This window comes from Gopherus flavomarginatus, chromosome 4 (assembly GCF_025201925.1).
Source record: "Gopherus flavomarginatus isolate rGopFla2 chromosome 4, rGopFla2.mat.asm, whole genome shotgun sequence".
NCBI lineage: Eukaryota > Metazoa > Chordata > Testudines > Testudinidae > Gopherus > Gopherus flavomarginatus.
The window spans coordinates 122628192-122646199 of NC_066620.1; the positions used below are offsets into that span (position 1 = coordinate 122628192).

At 43.6% G+C, this 18008-nt stretch overlaps 1 protein-coding gene across 1 annotated transcript in view; it reads left to right on the forward strand.

The window, feature by feature from the left end:
• The first annotated feature begins 289 nt into the window (after positions 1-289).
• Positions 290-18008, forward strand: part of CCDC185 (coiled-coil domain containing 185) — a 311099-nt gene continuing 293380 nt past the window's right edge. The window contains exon 1 of the mRNA XM_050949629.1: positions 290-4679. Coding sequence (XP_050805586.1) covers positions 290-2227 — 1938 coding nt within the window. The 3' untranslated portion in view covers positions 2228-4679. The remainder of the gene's footprint in view (positions 4680-18008) is intronic.

The following is an 18008-nucleotide window of genomic DNA, read 5'->3' on the forward strand; positions in this document are numbered from 1 at the left end:
TGGTGGGGCTGGGGCAGTGTTGGGGCAGGTGCAGGGTGTGTGTGGTGGGCTGAGCTGGGTGGAGGGGGGCTGTGTGTGGGGCTGGGGCAGTGCTGGGGCAGGTGCAGGGTGTGTGTGGTGGGCTGAGCTGGGTGGAGGGGGGCTGTGTGTGGTGGGCTGGGGCAGTGTTGGGGCAGGTGAGGTGGCTGCGCGTGGCGGGTTGAGGCGGGCGCGGGGCTAAAAGCTGCTGGCCATTGTGACGCGGCGCGGCGGTCACTGTGCTGATGCGCAGCCGGGCAGGAGCCGGGCCATGCAGCAGCCGCGGCGGCGGCGAGGGCCGGGGCGGTGTCTCGGGGCCGAGAGCGGCGGGCGCTTCCCCGCGGGCGTCTCCCTGAGTGACCGAGCGTCCTACAGTGGCGCTAAGAAGCCGCCCGCGCCCCGCAGCTTCCCCCGCGCTGAGCCCGCCTGCCCCGCGCCCGGCTCGGAGATGGCGCGGCCGCGCTCGGGCCGCTTCTCGCCGCCGCACTACCTGGACCCGTACGGCTCGGAGCTGGAGGCGGCTGGCTGGGAAGGGGGCTGCAGCCCGGCCCCGACGTACCAGAAAGCGGGGCTGAGGAAGGGGCAGAGGAGCCGGGTCCCCCAGCAGTCACGCCGCTCCTCCTCCTGGCAGCGGCATGTGCCCCCGGCGCGGGAAGGGTATGCGACCTCCCTGAACCCCTCCTGCACCAGCCTCTTCCGGGGGGACTGCCCGGGGCAGCACCACAGCAGCCCCTCGGGCCGGGGCAGCCGGCTGGACGAGGCGCTCAGGGAGGACCAGTGGGCCAGCCCTGTGCAGAGGACCCGGGAGTATGGCCCAGGCTTCATCTCGGAGGCCAGCAAGCCCCTCTCCGCCTGCGCCTCCTTTTCCTCCTGCCAGCTGGAGGCCGCCCCCAGCAAGCCCGGGAAGAAAGAGCTCCAGAGCGGGGGCTGGCAGGAGGCGTGTGAGAGCAGCCCAAGCCTGAGTGACTTGATGCACTCCTTTGCCAGACAGTATGAAGATGAGGATGAAGAGGATACACAGGCTGAAAACAATTACCACAAACACCGCGTCCACCATCCCCCGAGGTCAAGAAGGAGAGAGTCTCAGGTCAGCGTCCAGGATCTAACTGATAAGAGATATGAGGACTTAATCCCTGAAAGGGACCGAAAGATTGCAGCTCTGATGCTGGCCAGGCATCGGGAGGAGCAGGATCTGAAAGAGAAGCAGCTGCAGACCTCTGATGCTTGGGATAAGATGAGACGGAGGGAGAAGAAGATCAAATCAAAACTGGAAAAAGAAAGGCAGCACCATCTTGCTGAAAGCCTGGAGAAGTGGCAAAGAGACAAAGAGCACAGGAAAGCCAGGCTCAGGCTAGAAGAGCAAGAGCTTTTGAAGGCCAGAGAGAAAGAAATGATGTTACAGCACAAGAAGTGGGAAAAAGTAGCCGAGGAGCAAGAAATGAGACGGAAGGAAAAACGTGAAAGAACTAAAGTCCAGGCTGAGTACAGGAAACGCTGTCAAGAAAAGCAACTGAGAGAGAAAAGACTAGCTGAGAAGAATGCTAAGCAGTACAACTATAATCTATTAAAGCAAAAAATGGCGCAGGCCTTTGAAAAAAGACTGTTGAAAGAAATGGAGGGGAAGAAAAGGAGTCAAGATGTGAACCAATATGAAAAAAACAGACACAGGCCCCTGAAAGCGCAAATAGATCACCAAGTCAAAGCCGATGAGCTTTATAAGAGGCTTTCTATAGAACAAAAGCTTCAAAGATCTCAAGAAATCCTTGATCAGCTGATGGAAGAAAGGAACAAAGAATTAAAAGAAAAATCTCTAAGGGGTGAAGAACAAGGCCTATTGGCCAAGTTTAGAGCAAAAGAGACTGAGGAAGAAAAACGAAAGCGTAAAAATATGTTGCTGCAGATAGCGGAGATGAAGATCCAGCAAGCCCGAGAAATTATGTCTAAAAATGTCCAAGACAAAGCACAGCGTAGCAAGGAAAGTAACTATTTAAAAGAAATGAACCACTACTTTCGAAAACAAAAAGTTGAAGATGATGAAAAATGTCACCTACAGGAAATTCAGGAAGCCATCAAAAGGAAAGATGAAAAAAGCAATAGAATTTTAAGGGACAAGGAAACTGCTGTTGAAGACTCTAGAAAAATAGCCAGAGCATCTTATGACCTGAGAGAAAAAGTGAGAGAACTGATTAACAGCCATTCATTTGACTAGATGGCTTTAGAAGTCAATCACAATGCAAGTCTTCATAAAGAGATCTAGTAAGACTTAAAAAGAAAAATTGCAATCATTCTTGTGCTAAAATGATGGCTTGCAATACATTCATTTTGTGGCTTGTCTAGAATTCTGCATTGTATTACACTAAAATGGTTTCACCCTTAACCTGGGTGTGTCTCAAATGCACTGATCATTTCAATAGGATTATGGCCTAAAGGATTTCAGTATTTATTTAAAGTGCACCATTTTGCAATTATATTCTGTTTATAAACTGAAAATGGGTCACCTGGAATCTATACTATTTAACTGATTAATATAGAAGGTAGATCTTGATGGAATCCAGAAAAGGTTCCTTAAAAAGCACAAATGCTATCTAATTGCAGGCACACTGTGAAAACATGGGCAGATATCTTGTCTTAGTCTGCATTTGTAAAGCACCTTACAGTATTAATGCTACATAAACCCATAATAACAAAAGATCTAGGTTCCAAGATTCCAAGAACTGAATAATGCAACATCTGCAAATATTAAGTAACTTGTTTTTTTCTGCCTTCAAGCACTTAGTAAATACCCTGATCATAGCATATATTTGGTGAGAAACCATTACATAAGTATGTGAAACATGAATCATGCCAGATCTAAACAATCTGTGGATGCAGGTATTTTGAGACTGATAGTGCTTGGATACAGTCGAGTTCTCGCTTAGTTCTCACTGTGAGCCACATGCTTTTTTTTTAAATATATAAAAGATATTCATTTTCAATAGGGAGTTCCACATATTGACAGATAGAGGATCTGACCCTGATTGTATAAAGATTTGGTTGCTTTCATACTGAACATGCATGTATCCAGACATTCTTTATTTCTATTTCTGGTGTCTGGTTATTTCCTCGACTGTTTAAAATCTGAACTTTTCAAGCACTGAACACATTTGAGTGTGGCTTTTAAAAAAACGCTATTATTCTATCATATCTGCATTTGATAGACTAGATGCATGGCTAATGTTAGAGACTTAAACCTTCCTCCCCTACCCCAATCTTTCACCAGTACTGATTTGACACTAGAAAGAATGCTACTGATCAATATATAAAGAAAAATATTTACCAATAGAGTATGTGGGGTGAAATCCAGATGCAACTGAAGTCAGTAGCAAAATTCCCATTGACTTTTGTGGGGTTAGGATTTCACCCCTCCTATAGCAGATTTTAAAGTTACTCATTTACAATCTAGTTAAGGGACTGCCATACTTCCACTGTCCCAAATGTGTCATACCTCAGCAAAAGGATGCCCAAAGGCATCAAATTCAAGTGCTTTCATCTTGAATAGGATTCAACTTGATTCACTTGGTAAAAATGCTTCATATCACATAAGGTTTCAGAACACTGAATTATATTAAAAATGGAAGGGGTTAAATCCTAGCCCCATTGAAGTGGGCTTGAATGCTTTCCCACCGTGTCCAAACAAACATTCAGCTTCTAGTTTTTACTTGCTGAGATCAGAATATGGTTTTATTTCTAATTAATTGTATTGCTTTTGAAGCATAGCTAAAGTTCCATTTTGGACATTTAGTTGAATTTACTGAGATCTTAATGCAATCTAAAATGCATCTCTTGTCCATTTCCTGTAGTTATGCACATTATGTTGGTTTTAAAAAACTGACAAACACATTTGAGATGCAGTTTCTGGCACTAGAGTATTCCAAGAAGCTATTTTAAACGATGTCAATAGGAGGCTCGGGAATGCTGTGTGTATTTGAAAATCTAAGCTTTCAATTAAAATGTAAAGTTTGTGTATTATGTTGTATAGTATTTCCTCTTAGCTGAGCTTTTAAAGCATTGAACAAATTTGGGTAAAGCTTTTTAAAAACATTTGTTATAATTCTGCCATATGAATACTACTTCAATCAGTAGAAAGCCATATGGTAAAGGACTGGTAATGATACAGAAGGCCTTCCACTTCGCAAACACTATGAGTTATTCCCATTGGTAAAATTACCAGTGGTCAGCTTTAGTTCTCAAACATTTAATCAGTCAATCTTACATATATACTCCAAATAATTCATATACTGAATTTAATTCTAGTAATAGCTAAATAATCCAAAACAGTAATCATTTTGGAAATATTCTGTTTATATTATAATATGTGGAATAATTTTGTTGTTCCTACATTGTACAATTAGTAGCTTTATGCAAAGAAAACATAAAAGGAACTATATCGGAAACAGTTTTAAATGGAATTACTAATGTAAAATATATTAATTAAGACTGAATAACATATTTTACTCTTGTAGAAACCAGTGGATTATTTAATTTTTATATCAAAATATTCTGAGTACTTCTAAAACAGATGTAGATGTAGAGTTTTGTGATGTGAAGCAATATTTGCATCAAGTTGAATACTACTTAATCTTCAAATTGTAAAACAAGATGTAGTGGACCACCTAAGAATAGTATCAGAGGGGTAGCCATGTTAGTCTGGATCTGTAAAAGCAGCAAAGAATCCTGTGGCACCTTATAGACTAACAGACATTTTGGAGCATGAGCTTTCGTCAGATGTAGTTAGTTTATATTGCATGCATCTGACGAAGTGGGTATTCACCCACGAAAGCTCATGCTCCAAAACGTCTGTTAGTCTATAAGGTGCCACAGGATTCTTTGCTGCACCTAAGAATAAAACTTCCATTAGTATTAGTATACTATCAGAAATGAATATATTCAGAGATTCATAGATTGTAGGGCTGGAAGGGACCTCGAGAGGTCATTGAGTCCAGTCCCCTGCCCTGACGGCAGGACCAAATACTGTCTAGACCATCCCTAATAGACATTTATCTAACCTACTCTTAAATATCTCCAGAGATGGAGATTCCGCAACCTCCCTAGGCAGTTTATTCCAGTGTTTAACCACCCTGACTGTTAGGAACTTTTTCCTAATGTCCAACCTAAACCTCCCTTGCTGCAGTTTAAGCCCATTGCTTCTTGTTCTATCCTTAGAGGCTAAGATAAATAAGTTTTCTCCCTCTTCCTTATGACATCCCTTTTAGATACCTGAAAACAGCTATCATGTCCTCTCTCAGTCTTCTCTTTCCAAACTAAACAAATCCAATTCTTTCAGCCTTCCTTCATAGGTCATGTTCTCTAGACCTTTAATCATTTTTGTTGCTCTTCTCTGGACCCTCTCCAATTTCTCCACATCTTTCTTGAAATGTAGTGCCCAGAACTGGACACAATATTCTAGTTGAGGCCTAACCAGTGCAGAGTAGCGCGGAAGAATGACTTCTCATGTCTTGCTCACAACACACTTGTTAATGCATCCCAGAATCACGTTTGTTTTTTTTGTAACAGCGTCACACTGTTGACTCATATTTAGCTTGTGGTCCTCTATAACCCCTAGATCCTTTTCTGCCGTACTCCTTCCTAGACAGTCTCTTCCCATTCTGTATGTGTGAAACTGATTGTTCCTTCCTAAGTGGAGCACTTTGCATTTGTCTTTGTTAAACTTAATTTTGTTTACCTCAGACCATTTCTCCAATTTGTCCAGATCATTTTGAATTATGACCCTATCCTCCAAGGCAGTTGCAATCCCTCCCAGTTTGGTATCATCTGCAAACTTAATAAGCGTACTTACTATGGCCAGTATCTAAGTAGTTGAAGATACTGAACAGATTCGGTCCCAAAACAGACCCCTGCGGAACCCCACTTATTATACCTTTCCAGCAGGATTGGGAACTATTAATAACTACTCTGAGCACGGTTATCCAGCCAGTTATGCACCCACCTTATAGTAGCCCCATCTAAGTTGTCTTTGACTAGTTTATTGATAAGAATATCATGTGAAACTGTATCAAATGCCTTACTAAACTCTAGGTATACCACATCCACCGCTTCTCCCCTTATCCACAAGACTTGTTATCCTATCAAAGAAAGCTATCAGATTGGTTTAACATGATTTGTTCTCTACAAATCCTTTATGGCTATTCCTATCACAGGGGTAGGCAACCTATGGCGTGCATGCCGAAGGCGGCACGCAAGCTGATTTTCAGCGGCACTCAGACTGCCCAGGTCCTGGCCACCAGTCAGGGGGAGGGGGGCCTCTGCATTTTAATTTAATTTTAAAAAAGCTTCTTAAACATTTTAAAAACCTTACTTTACATACAACAATAGTTTAGTTATATATTATAGAAAGAGACCTTATAAAAATGTTAAAATGTATTACCTGGCACAAAACCTTAAATTAGAGTGAATAAATGAAGACTCGGCACACCACTTCCGAAAGGTTGCCGACCCCTACCCTATCACCTTACCACCTTCCAAGTGTTTGCAGATGATTTCCTTAATTACTTGCTCCATTATCTTCCCTGGCACAGAAATTAAACTAACTGGTCTGTAGTTAGTTTATATTTTTTATAAAACATATTTTTATAAAATTTCTGGGCCAGTAAATCAAATCATTAAATGTTGTGATTTTTCTTACTGTATAACCTCTGTCCTACTGCATTTACCTGTTTGGATTAATATTTTTCTTATAGTATGTTTGATTTTTAAAATGCAAAACATTTTAACATTCACAGCATGCTAGACATAAAAATACATATCATACTAGAGAGAAAAAAGGAAATGCCTTGATAATACTTGAAGAATTATGAAAAACAAGACAGAACCACCTCCATTCAGAATTTTGTGGATTTTATTGTACAAAATACCAACCCTCCTGAAGGGTCCTGTGATGGGGCTCTACTCAGTGCTTGATGGCACTGTCTCCTGGTGGTTCTGGTTCTGTGTGAGGCTAATGCCCCTCCTGCAGCTGCACTCTGTCACACTGTCTCTTTCACCCTCTGCAGCTAATCTCTCACTCCAGGATTTGCTGACTCCTCTTAGTGACCCAACTGGAGGGCTGAGCCATGACCTTCCTCGGATTACCCAAAATCCTTCCACACAAACAGTCACCAGTATTCTTCTGTGGCACTACCCTGATGGTACCACTTTCCCAGTGGCCAATATTGAATCTGGGCCCACCTACTACTCTAGTTCAGGGACAACTGTTGGTTCCCTCAGACCCTGTTGCTCTTTCCCACAACTTCTAGTCATCCCTTCCCCACCAGGTGTACCAGCTCAAACTCCCTCCTCCCAGGAAGTAACTACAGACTACTGGTCCATGTAACCTCAAACACACATCCTTTCTCCCAAGGAATGATTGCAAACTACTTCCCTGCAGCCCCCTTCCTGTCACTGGCTTTATAAACCCAGCCCAGCTCCTCCCCCAGCTAGACTTCATCAGCCAATTAGGTCTTAGTGATCCCAGGCTCTCCTCTTAGTATATATACTAGTGGTGTCAAGTGATTAAAAACGTTAAGCACGATTGTACTGTTAAACATAATAGAATACAATTTATTTAAATATTGGAGGTTTTTTACATTTTCAAATATATTTATTTCAATTATAACAAAATACAAAGTGTACAGTGCTCACTTTATATTTTTATTACAAATATTTACACTGTAAAAAAAGAAATAGTATTTTTAATTCACCTAATACAAGTACTGTAGTACAATTGCTTTATCATGAAAGTTGAACTTGCAAATGTAGAATTATGTACCAAAAATTATTTCATTCAAAAATAAAACAATGTAAAACTTTAGAACCTAGGACTCCGTGGACTTTCTATTGCTTGTTCAGTCAATCCCTCAGACAAACAAGTTTTTTTTTTTTACATTTGCAGCAGATAATGCTGCCTGCTTCTTTACAATGTCATCTGAAAGTGAGAACTGGTGTTCCCATGGCACTGTTGTAGCTGGCGTTGCAAGATATTTACATGCCAGATGAGCTAAAGATTCGTATGGAGAGAAGCTGGGGGTAGGTATGTGTACCTGGTAGTGTGGGCCCTTTCTCAGGGTTAGGGTGACCGGACAGCAAATATGAAACATCGGGACAGGGAGTGAGGGATAAGAAAAAGATCCCAAAATTGGAAGTGTGTCTCTATAAAATCAGGACATCTGGTCACCCTACTCAGGGTCCTAACAGCACTTTGACTCCTGGGGGGGAGAGATAGCTCAGTGGTTTGAACATTGGACTGCTAAACCCAAAGTTATGAGTTTAATCCTTGAGGGGGGCCATTTAGGGAACTAGGGTAAAAATGTGCCTGGGGATTGGTCCTGCTTTGAATTGTTATATGTTTGGGTTAGACTAGATGGCCTCCTAAGGTCCCTTTCAACCCTCATATTCTATGTCCCTTCATGCATCAACCACCATTCCAGGGAATATGCATCCATGCTGATGACTCGTTTTGCTTGATAACAATCCAAAGCAGTGTGGACTGACATGTTCATTTTCATCATCTGAGTCAGATGCTACCAGAAAAAGGGTTGATTTTCTTTTTTGGTGGTTTGGGTTCTGTAGTTTCTGCATTGCAGTGTTGCTCGTCTAAGTCTTACGAGAGCATGCTCCACACCTCATCCTTCTCAGATTTTGGAAGCACTTCAGATTCTTAAACCTCGGGTCAAGTGCTGTAGCTGTCTTTAGCAATCTCACATTGATACCTTCTTTGCGTTATGTCAAATCTGCAGCAAATGTGTTCTTAAAATGAAGATGTGCTGAGTCATCATCCAAGACTACTATAACATGAAATATATGGCAGAATGTGGGTAAAACGGAGCAGGAGACATACAATTCTTCCCCAAGGAGTTCAATCACAAATTCAATTGATTTTTAACAAGCATCATTAGCATGGAAGCATGTTCTCTGGAATGGTGGCTGAAGCATGAAGGGGCATACCAATGTTTACCATATCTGGCACATAAATATCTTGCAATGCCGCTACAAAAATCCCATTCAAATGCCTGTTCTTATTTTCTGGTGACATTGTAAATAAGAAGGGCAGTATTATCTCCCATAAATGTAAACAAACTAGTTTGTCTTAGCGATTGGCTGAATGAGAAGTAAGACTGAGTGGACTTGTAGGCTGTAAAGTTTTGCATTGTTCTGTTTTTGAGTGCAGTTAAGTAACAAAAATAATCTACATTTGTAAGTTGAACTTTCATGATAAAGAGATTGTACTACAGTACTTGTATGAGGTGAATTGAAAAATAGTATTTCTTTTTATCATTTTACAGTGCAAATATTGGTAATAAAATATAAAGTAAGCACTGTACACTTTGTATTCTGTGTTGTAATTGAAATCAATATATTTGAAAATGTAGAAAAACATCCAAAAATATTTAATAAATTTCAACTGGTAGTCTATTGTTTAACAATGAAATTAAAACTGTGATTAATCACAATTAATTTTTTGAGTTGATCAGGTGAGTTTACGATTAATCTCTCTCTCATATATTATATATAGATATAGATATATAAAATCAAGATTATTGACTACTGAATTGAAGAGAAGAAAGGGTAAAAGTATATTTGAGGCTAGTCAGTGAGCCACAGATATTAAGCAAAAATGATTCTGTAGGATCAGATCTAGATTCCAAACACCAGATGGAAGTTGTCTACAATGTTATTTAGATGATAGAATTTTCACTTATTTGAAATATATTTTTATATAGTGTCAGTGCTGACTTAGTCTCAGACTGATTATGACAGTGGCGTTACCATTCATATGAAATGAAGACAAAACTAAATATGTGAAATCAAATGAGAGCCAGAGAAACTAAAAACAAGAAAGTACTAATGAGAACTGGCACAGTATTTCAGAATAGTATCAGAGGGGTAGCCATGTTAGTCTGGATCTTTGCTGCTATTTCAGAATAGAACATCGAGAAGAGCCTTTAGACAATGGCAGTGGTAACAATATTTCAGTATGCTAATTTACTTGAGAACAAGAACACCGCCTGAATACTGGGACAGTCTTACTTGTTATTGGACAACCAAATGAAGTATTTTCTACCCATGAACAAGTGATTAGATTTTTTCCCCTTAGCCTAATCAGTGGATCCTTAGCAAAATTCCTAGGTCTTTGAAGGCCTCATTGCTTGCGTATAAAGTGCATATTCAATCTACTATATGAATAGAAGAAGTTTTGAATTGGTCTTTAAAAAAATATATAATTATGTAAATGTAAGGTCTATGGTCCTGATCCTGCTTTCAATCAAGTGTATTCTATGTTATCCTATTCTATATAGATTTTTACCATTCTTCACAATAGCATCCAAGCACCTTCCAGCAGAGCATTAAGTAACATGACTAATATCTGTCACATGTGGTTTGTTCTCTCATCTCCTTCCCAGGGGTGAGGCGAGGGGTGTAGGGGAGGATTGTGTTTGCGGTAGAGTGTTTTGTTTTGTTAAGTTTCTGTTATGTTGTTATGTACCCGTTGTTATGTGTTTAGGTTACAGAAGGCAGGTAGGAGAAGTTTGCCTTGCACTAAGAACAGAAGGTGGGGAGGTTTGTGATGGTCTGTAGTTCTTACAGGCGTTCATTGCACTGTCTACTACACAGATGAGTTTTACCCTTATTATGGAAAGCACAACTGTGCCAGCCGAACAAAGTTATTAGTCACAGTCTTCATGCTGGAACTTTAGGTGATCTTTCAGATATCCTGGCCAGGCCATTGAGTGCCTTGAAGATAAGCATCAAGAGTTTAAACTTGACTTAATATTCTATGGCAGGGATCGGCAACCTCTGGCACATGGCTCGCCAGGGTAAGCACCCTGGAAGGCTGGGATGGTTTGTTTACTTGCCGCGTCCGCAGTTTGAGCTGATCGCAGCTGCCACTGGCCACAGTTCGCTGCTCCAGACCAATGGAGATTGCGGGAAGCAGTGGCCAGCACATCCTTCTGCCGGCGCCACTTCCGGCAGTCCCCATTGGCCTGGAGCGGTGAAACGCGGCCAGAGGAAGCTGCAATCGGCTGAATTTGCTGATGTGGCAGGTAAATAAATCGGCCTGGCCTGCCAGGGTTCTTACCCTGGTGAGCCGCGTGCCAAAGGTTGCCGATCCCTGTTCTATGGGAAGCCAATGTAGCGAGCGGAGGACAGGTCTGATGGCCTCATGGTCACCTATGCTGCAGCATTTTGTAGTGGCTGAAATTTCCTAAAGGCTGATGGCTTCATGCCCAAGTTAGACAAAAGGTGATGAAAACAAGTACAAAAAAGGCTAGGTCATCATCTGCCAGGATGGGATGGAGTCTTCTGCCAACTGGAATTGATAGTAGCAGAATACCCATTTACTTCAATTGGTTTAAAATCCGGCCCTATGATGTTTCTGTCAAACAAACAAAAAATTCAGTGCTGCAAATATAATCATTGATTGGCCATATTATGTTACTGATTTGGGGTGAAATTTATGTTTTTGCAGAAGACCAGCACAAAAAGTCTTGCACTGCTCCTGACCAATGCCTTATTTGCCTATTTTTAAGTGGTGCATAGATCTTGTCTAGGTCCTCTGAACAGGGCGAATTTCACCGTGTAAGAACATAGTAAAATGCTGGTAGTAATGTCATGGAAGCTTGTGAGCTACTTTTCCTACCTCATCATCTTCTTTTATTGCCCTTCATTATACTGTGGATGGATGGATGGAGAAGTGACCTGAAGTTCAACTTCCTCTTTTCTATAATAAACAAAGTTCAAATCTCTAAAGAGAGGACATTTTTAAATCACAATTTTCAAATGGGTTTAAAATGTTATCTAAACAATTTCCTCACAGAATTCCTTTAAGAATTGCTGTTTCTTCTGGCTAATCATAGAAAATGTAGGGCTGGAAAGGACCCTGAGAGGTCATCTAATCCATCCCACTTCACTGATGCAGACCAAGTATACCCAGATCATCCGTGACAGGTCTTTGTTTAACCTGTTTTTAAAAACCTCCAATGACGGGGATTTTACAACTTCCCTCCGTAACCAATTCCAGTGCTTAATTAACCTTATAGTTTGGAAACTTTTCCTAATATCTAAGATAAATCTCCCTTCCTGCAGATTAAGCCCATTGCTTCTTGTTTTACCTGCAGTGCACATGGAGAACAACTGATCACCATCCACTTCATAACAGCCCTTAACATACTGCTAGAATTGCTACTATTTATGGCCACTGGAGACCACTAGTTCAGAGTAATGTTTAAAGTTTTGAAATATTGTGTACACACACTAGGCTGGTGACTAAGACCTCAATCCTAAAATGAGATCTGCACAGATTAGCACAAAGATCATTGCAGAGTCAGGACCATAGTCTAAATTCACCCATTCATTGGCTGGGTGGCTCTCACTAGACTAGGAAATCTCCGTCAAGCCCTGCATTGGCATGATCACCCCCAAATATTTGGAAGCTGAGTATTTTCCAGTTACAGTCTGAAAACCTTAACTCCCAAACAAGGCCAATAAACAAGCTATGGTGGGGTTTTTTTTAATTGGGCTCTAATGGATTGTATTACATTTGTGTTGTTTTTTAAAATAGTTTTATAAAATACAATTAAGATTTTGGAACAATGTTCACAATTGCTTTGGATAATCTCTGCTTTTAGGATTGCTTCCTTTTTTTAAAAAATCAGATTATTTGGGGGATGAAGACATCTATGACCTGTATATTCTAATCATTGTCTTACTTCCATTTACTTATCTTTACATCATATGAAGGCAAGCTAACCTACATAAATGTCTTGTAGAATACAAGATCTCACATACAAAAGGAAGACAGATGGACAGCATCTTATTAGCACACATTGCATAACACAATGAAAGAGAGTGAGAAATAAGACTTATATTTCTCCATATAAAAGAGGATAAGAATGCCAGAATTATCCCAAAAAATTATGGACCAAATGAAACAAGAAAAAAAACTTACAAGTTAGGCTCATATCTCTGAGGTCGCTATTGTGATTCAGATACAATGCACCAAAGGTATAGGCCAGTTAGATGTTATCTAAAAGGGAGAAAGAAAAGGCTGGAGGCTGCAAGCTTCATTCATTAGTGAATTCCATGCTTAAGGGGAGGATGGGGGAGAGGGAGAAAAGAATAGTATTCGTGAAATGCTATAACTAGGGCCCAACCAAATTCACGGCCTTGAAAAATGGGTCATGAACAGTGAAATCTGTTCTCTCCCTTCAAATCTGGAGTTGTGTGTACTTTTACCGGATACTATACAGATTTCACAGGGGAGACCAGCATTTCTCAAACTGGGAGTCCTAACCCAAAAAGGGACTGTGTGTGTGTGCGTGCGGGGTGGGGGGTGTTATTGTAGGGGGTTGTGGTATTGCTGCCCTTACTCTGCACTGCTGGCTTCAGAGCTGGGTGGCTAGAGAGTGGTGGCCAGAGAGGGGCCTACCTCTGCAAGCAGCAGTGCAGAATGAAGGATGGCAATACCACACTGTGCCATCCTTCCTTCTGCGCTGCTGCTGGCAGTGGCGCTGCTTTCAAAGCTGGGCTCCTGGCTCGCAGTCGTCATGCTCTGGCTGCCCAGTTCTGAAGGCAGCACCGCTGCCAGCAGCAGAACAGAAGTAAGCATGGCAATACCGTGACCCCCCTACAATAACCTTAGGACCCCCCTCACTAACCCCTTTTGGGTCAGGATCCCTCCACTTACAACACTTTGAAATTTAAGATTTAAATATCTGAAATCATGGAATTTATTATTTTAAAAATCCTACAACTGTGAAATTGATCAAAATGGACCATGAATTTGATAGGGCCACAGTTATACGCATAGTGAATTGCTCTTTACTAGAAGGAATCTGTTTTATTTAAAGCTGACATTGTTCTCTAGAGGTGAAATCCACTCTACCCACCTGCATAAATCTTGAGTATTGAGGCTTTCTGGGGGTACAGTACAGAGATTATGGGGAGGTGATACCCAGTCCTTAATGCAGTGCCAGCAGGGATGCAGACTCCCTCTCCCCACCAAAGCTCCAGGAAAATATGGCTCCCTGAACCCTTCCCCAACCCTGACTCTCATTGAAGCCTGTATCAGCTTATGTGGGACTGGCAGCATGCAGCAGTGCTCATTTTTTCATAGCTGTTCCAGACATGGAATCCTGATGCAGCCCTTGTTCAGGGCTTAAGTGCTGTGGAGATCTTGAACTCACCCTCCACAGTGAGTGAATTTCACCCTGATACAATAATGAGGTAAGTCTCCAGGAATCTTCAAACACAGTGGTTCCCAAACTTTTTTCTATGGAGGAGCCCTTTGAAATCTGTCTAATTGTTCTGAGCCCCTTTCATTTCCAGTACTATGGAAACACCACTGCCAGCATGGGAATGCCCCCGCCAGTGTGATCTCTCACACATGGTGGATATGAGATCACACTGCATGAAGGATGCAATTTTGTTCTCAAAATGGAATCCTTCATGTGGCAAAATGCTTGAACATCATTCTGGTGTGTTCTGGCCCTGGCTCAAGGGACAGAACCCCACATAACCCCCAATAGACCTCCAGCTGTCCAGGCACCTCACTTTGGGAACCACTGCTCTAATAAATCTAGTGAATATTTTTGTGCATTCTTCCACCATCCTGACATCCCCTCCCCCCCCCAAAAAAAAAGTAGTTGCATTCCTCCTTTGTCTATTTAGATCAGGGGTGGGCAAACTTTTTGGCCTGAGGGCCATATCTGGGTATGGAAATGCCATGAATGCTCACAAAATTGAGGGTTGGTGTGCGGGAGGGGGTGAGGGCTCTGGCTGGGGGTGCAGGGTCCGGGCTGGGGCAGGGAGTTGAGATGTGGGGGGGGGGGGCACGAGGGCTCCAGCAATGAGGAGTTCAGGGTGCGGGAGGGGGCTCCGGGCTGGGGCAGGGGGTTGAGATGGGGGGGCAAGAGGTGAGGGCTCTGTCCGGGGGTGCGGGCTCTGGGGTGAGGCTGGGGATGCAGCATTGGGGGTGTGAGAGGTTGCTCCAGGTTGGGATGGAGGGGTTTGGAGGATGGGAGGGGGATCAGGGCTGGGGTAGGGGGTTGGGGCATGGGAGGGGGTCAGGGGTGCAGGTTATGGGCGGCACTTACCTCAAGCAACTCCTAGAAGCAGCAGCAGCAGCAGCAGCAGCAGCAGCAGCAGCAGCAGCAGCAGCATGTCCCCCCTCCAGCTCCTACGTGGAGGCGCAGGTTGCTCTGCATGCTGTCCCATCCCCAGACGCTGCCCCTGGAGCTCCCATTGGCAGTGGTTCCTGGGCAATGGGAGCTGCAGGGCAGCATTTGGGGCAGAGACAACATGCGGAGCCCCCTGGCTGCCCCTTTGTGTAGAAGCCAGAGGTAGGGCATGCTGCTGCTTCCAGGAGCCAAGTGGAGTGGGGCAAATCCCCAATCCCGCTCCCCACTGGAGCAGGACAAGCCCCAGACCCTGCTTCCTGGTGAGAGCTCGAGGGCCAGATTAAAACATCTGGAGAGCTGGATGCAGCTCCCAGGCCACAGTTTGCCCACCCCTGGTTTAGACAGTAAGCTTATCTGGAAGAGAAGATTTGAGGTCTGGAGAAACAAGTATCAACCCTGCATTGCATAAGAGAAAATGAAGATTTCCTGGACAGACATCAGGATATGCTTCTACGGGCACAACGTTCTGAAGAATCGGAGCAGGCTGCACAGAGAGGACAGAGGAATGGTGAAGAAATTTGGCAACTTGTGTCCTCCAGAAGAAGAAAGAGGAGCATCCGTGTACCAGCAATGGAGATACACGTGAGCAACCATTTTCATGTTCTCTCCACAGGTACTAATGCAGAGAGTGGACTAGATGATACATCTGAGGGAAGGGAGCAGAAGGAGACTCCACCGATTGGAAGGCATGAGATGCACTGTCCTAGGGATGGGAGTTCCACGACCACTGCTTCCAAGAGAGGAAGGGGGGTGATGGTGGTCGGGGACTCCCTCCTCAGGGGAACTGAGTCATCTATCTGCTGCCCCGACTGAGAAAACCAAGACGTCTTCTGCTTGCTAGGAGCTAGGATTCATCATGTGATGGAGAGACTGCTGAGATTCCTCAAGCCCTCGGATCACTACCCCTTCCTGCTTCTCCATGTGCGCACCAATGATACTGCCAATAATGACCTCGAGTGGATCAATGCAGACTACATGGCTCTGGGAAGGAGAAAGGAGTTTGAGGCACAAGTGGTGTTCTCGTCCATCCTCCCTGTGCAGGAAAAAGGCCCGGGTAGAGACTGTCCAATTGTGGAAGTCAATGAATGTCTACCCAGGAGATGTCAGAGAAAAGGCTTTGGATTCTTCAACCATGGGATGGTGTTACAAGAAGAAGGAGTGCGAGGCAGAGATGGGCTCCACCTAACAAAGAGAAGGAAGAGCATCTTCGCAAGCACGCTGGCTAACCTAGTGAGGAGGGCTTTAAACTAGGTTCACCGGGGGAAGGAGACCAAAGCCCTGAGATAAGTGGGGAAATGGGACAGCGGGAGGACGCATGAGCAGGACAGTGCAAGAGGGGAGGACTCCTGTCTCAGACTGAGAGAGTGGGACAATCAGTGAGTTATCTTAAGTGCTTGTACACAAATGCAAGAAGCAAGGGAAACAAGCAGAAAGAACTGAAAGTCCTGGCACAGTCAAGGAACTATGATATGATTGGAATAACAGACTTGGTGGGATAACTCACATGACTGGAGTTCTGTCATGGATGGATATAAACTGTTCAGGAAGGACAGGCAGGGCAGAAAAGGTGGGGGAGTTGCATTGTATGTAAGAGAGGAGTATGACTGCTCAGAGCTCCGGTATGAAACTACAGAAAAACCTGAGAGTCTCTGGATTAAGTTTAGAAGTGTGAGTAACCAAGGGTGATGTCATGGTAAGAGTCTGCTATAGACCACCAGAGCAGGGGGATGAGGTGCACGAGGCTTTCTTCTGGCAACTAGCAGAAGTTACTAAATTGCAGGCCTTGGTTCTCATGGGGGACTTCAATCACCCTGATATCTGCTGGGAGAGCAATACAGCGGTGCACAGACAACCCAGGAAGTTTTTGGAAAGTGTTGGGGACAATTTCCTGGTGCAAGTGCTGGAAGAACCAACTGGGGCAGAGCTCTTCTTGACCTGTTGCTCACAAACCGGGAAGAATTAGTAGGGAAGCAAAAGTGGATGCGAAGCTGGGAGGCAGTGACCATAAGATGGTCGAGTTCAGGATCCTAACACAAGGAAGAAAGGAGAGCAGCAGAATACGGATCCTGGACTTCAGAAAAGCAGACTTTGACTCCCTCAGGGAACTGATGGGCAGGATCCCCTGGGAGAATAACATGAGGGGGAAAGGAGTCCTTACTGAGGTTGCAGAAAAAAACACCCTGATGTGTAGAAAGAATAGTAAATATGGCAGGAGACCAGCTTGGCTTAACAGTGAAATCCTTGCTGATCTTAAACGCAAAAAGAAGCTTACAAGAAGTGGAAGCTTGGACAAATGACCAGGAAGGAGTATAAAAGTATTGCTCAGGCATGGAGAAGTGAAATCAGGAAGGCAAAAAATCACACTTGGAATTGCAGTTAGCAAGAGATGTTAAGAGTAACAAGAAGGGTTTCTACAGGTATATCAGCAACAAGAAGAAAGTCAAGGAAAGTGTGGGCCCCTTACTGAATAAAGGAGGCAACCTAGTGACAGAGGATGTGGAAAAAGCTAATGTACCGAATGCTTTTTTTGCCTCTGTCTTCATGAACTAGGTCAGTTCCCAGACTGCTGCACTGGACAGCACAGTATGGGGAGGAGGTGACCAGCCCCCTGTGGAGAAAGAACTTGTTCAGGACTATTTAGAAAAACTGGACGAGCACAAGTCCATGAGGCCGGATGCACTGCATCTGAGGGTGCTAATGGAGTTGGTGGATGTGATTGCAGAGCCATTGCCCATTATCTTTGAAAATTCATGGTGATCGAGGGAGGTCCCGGATGAC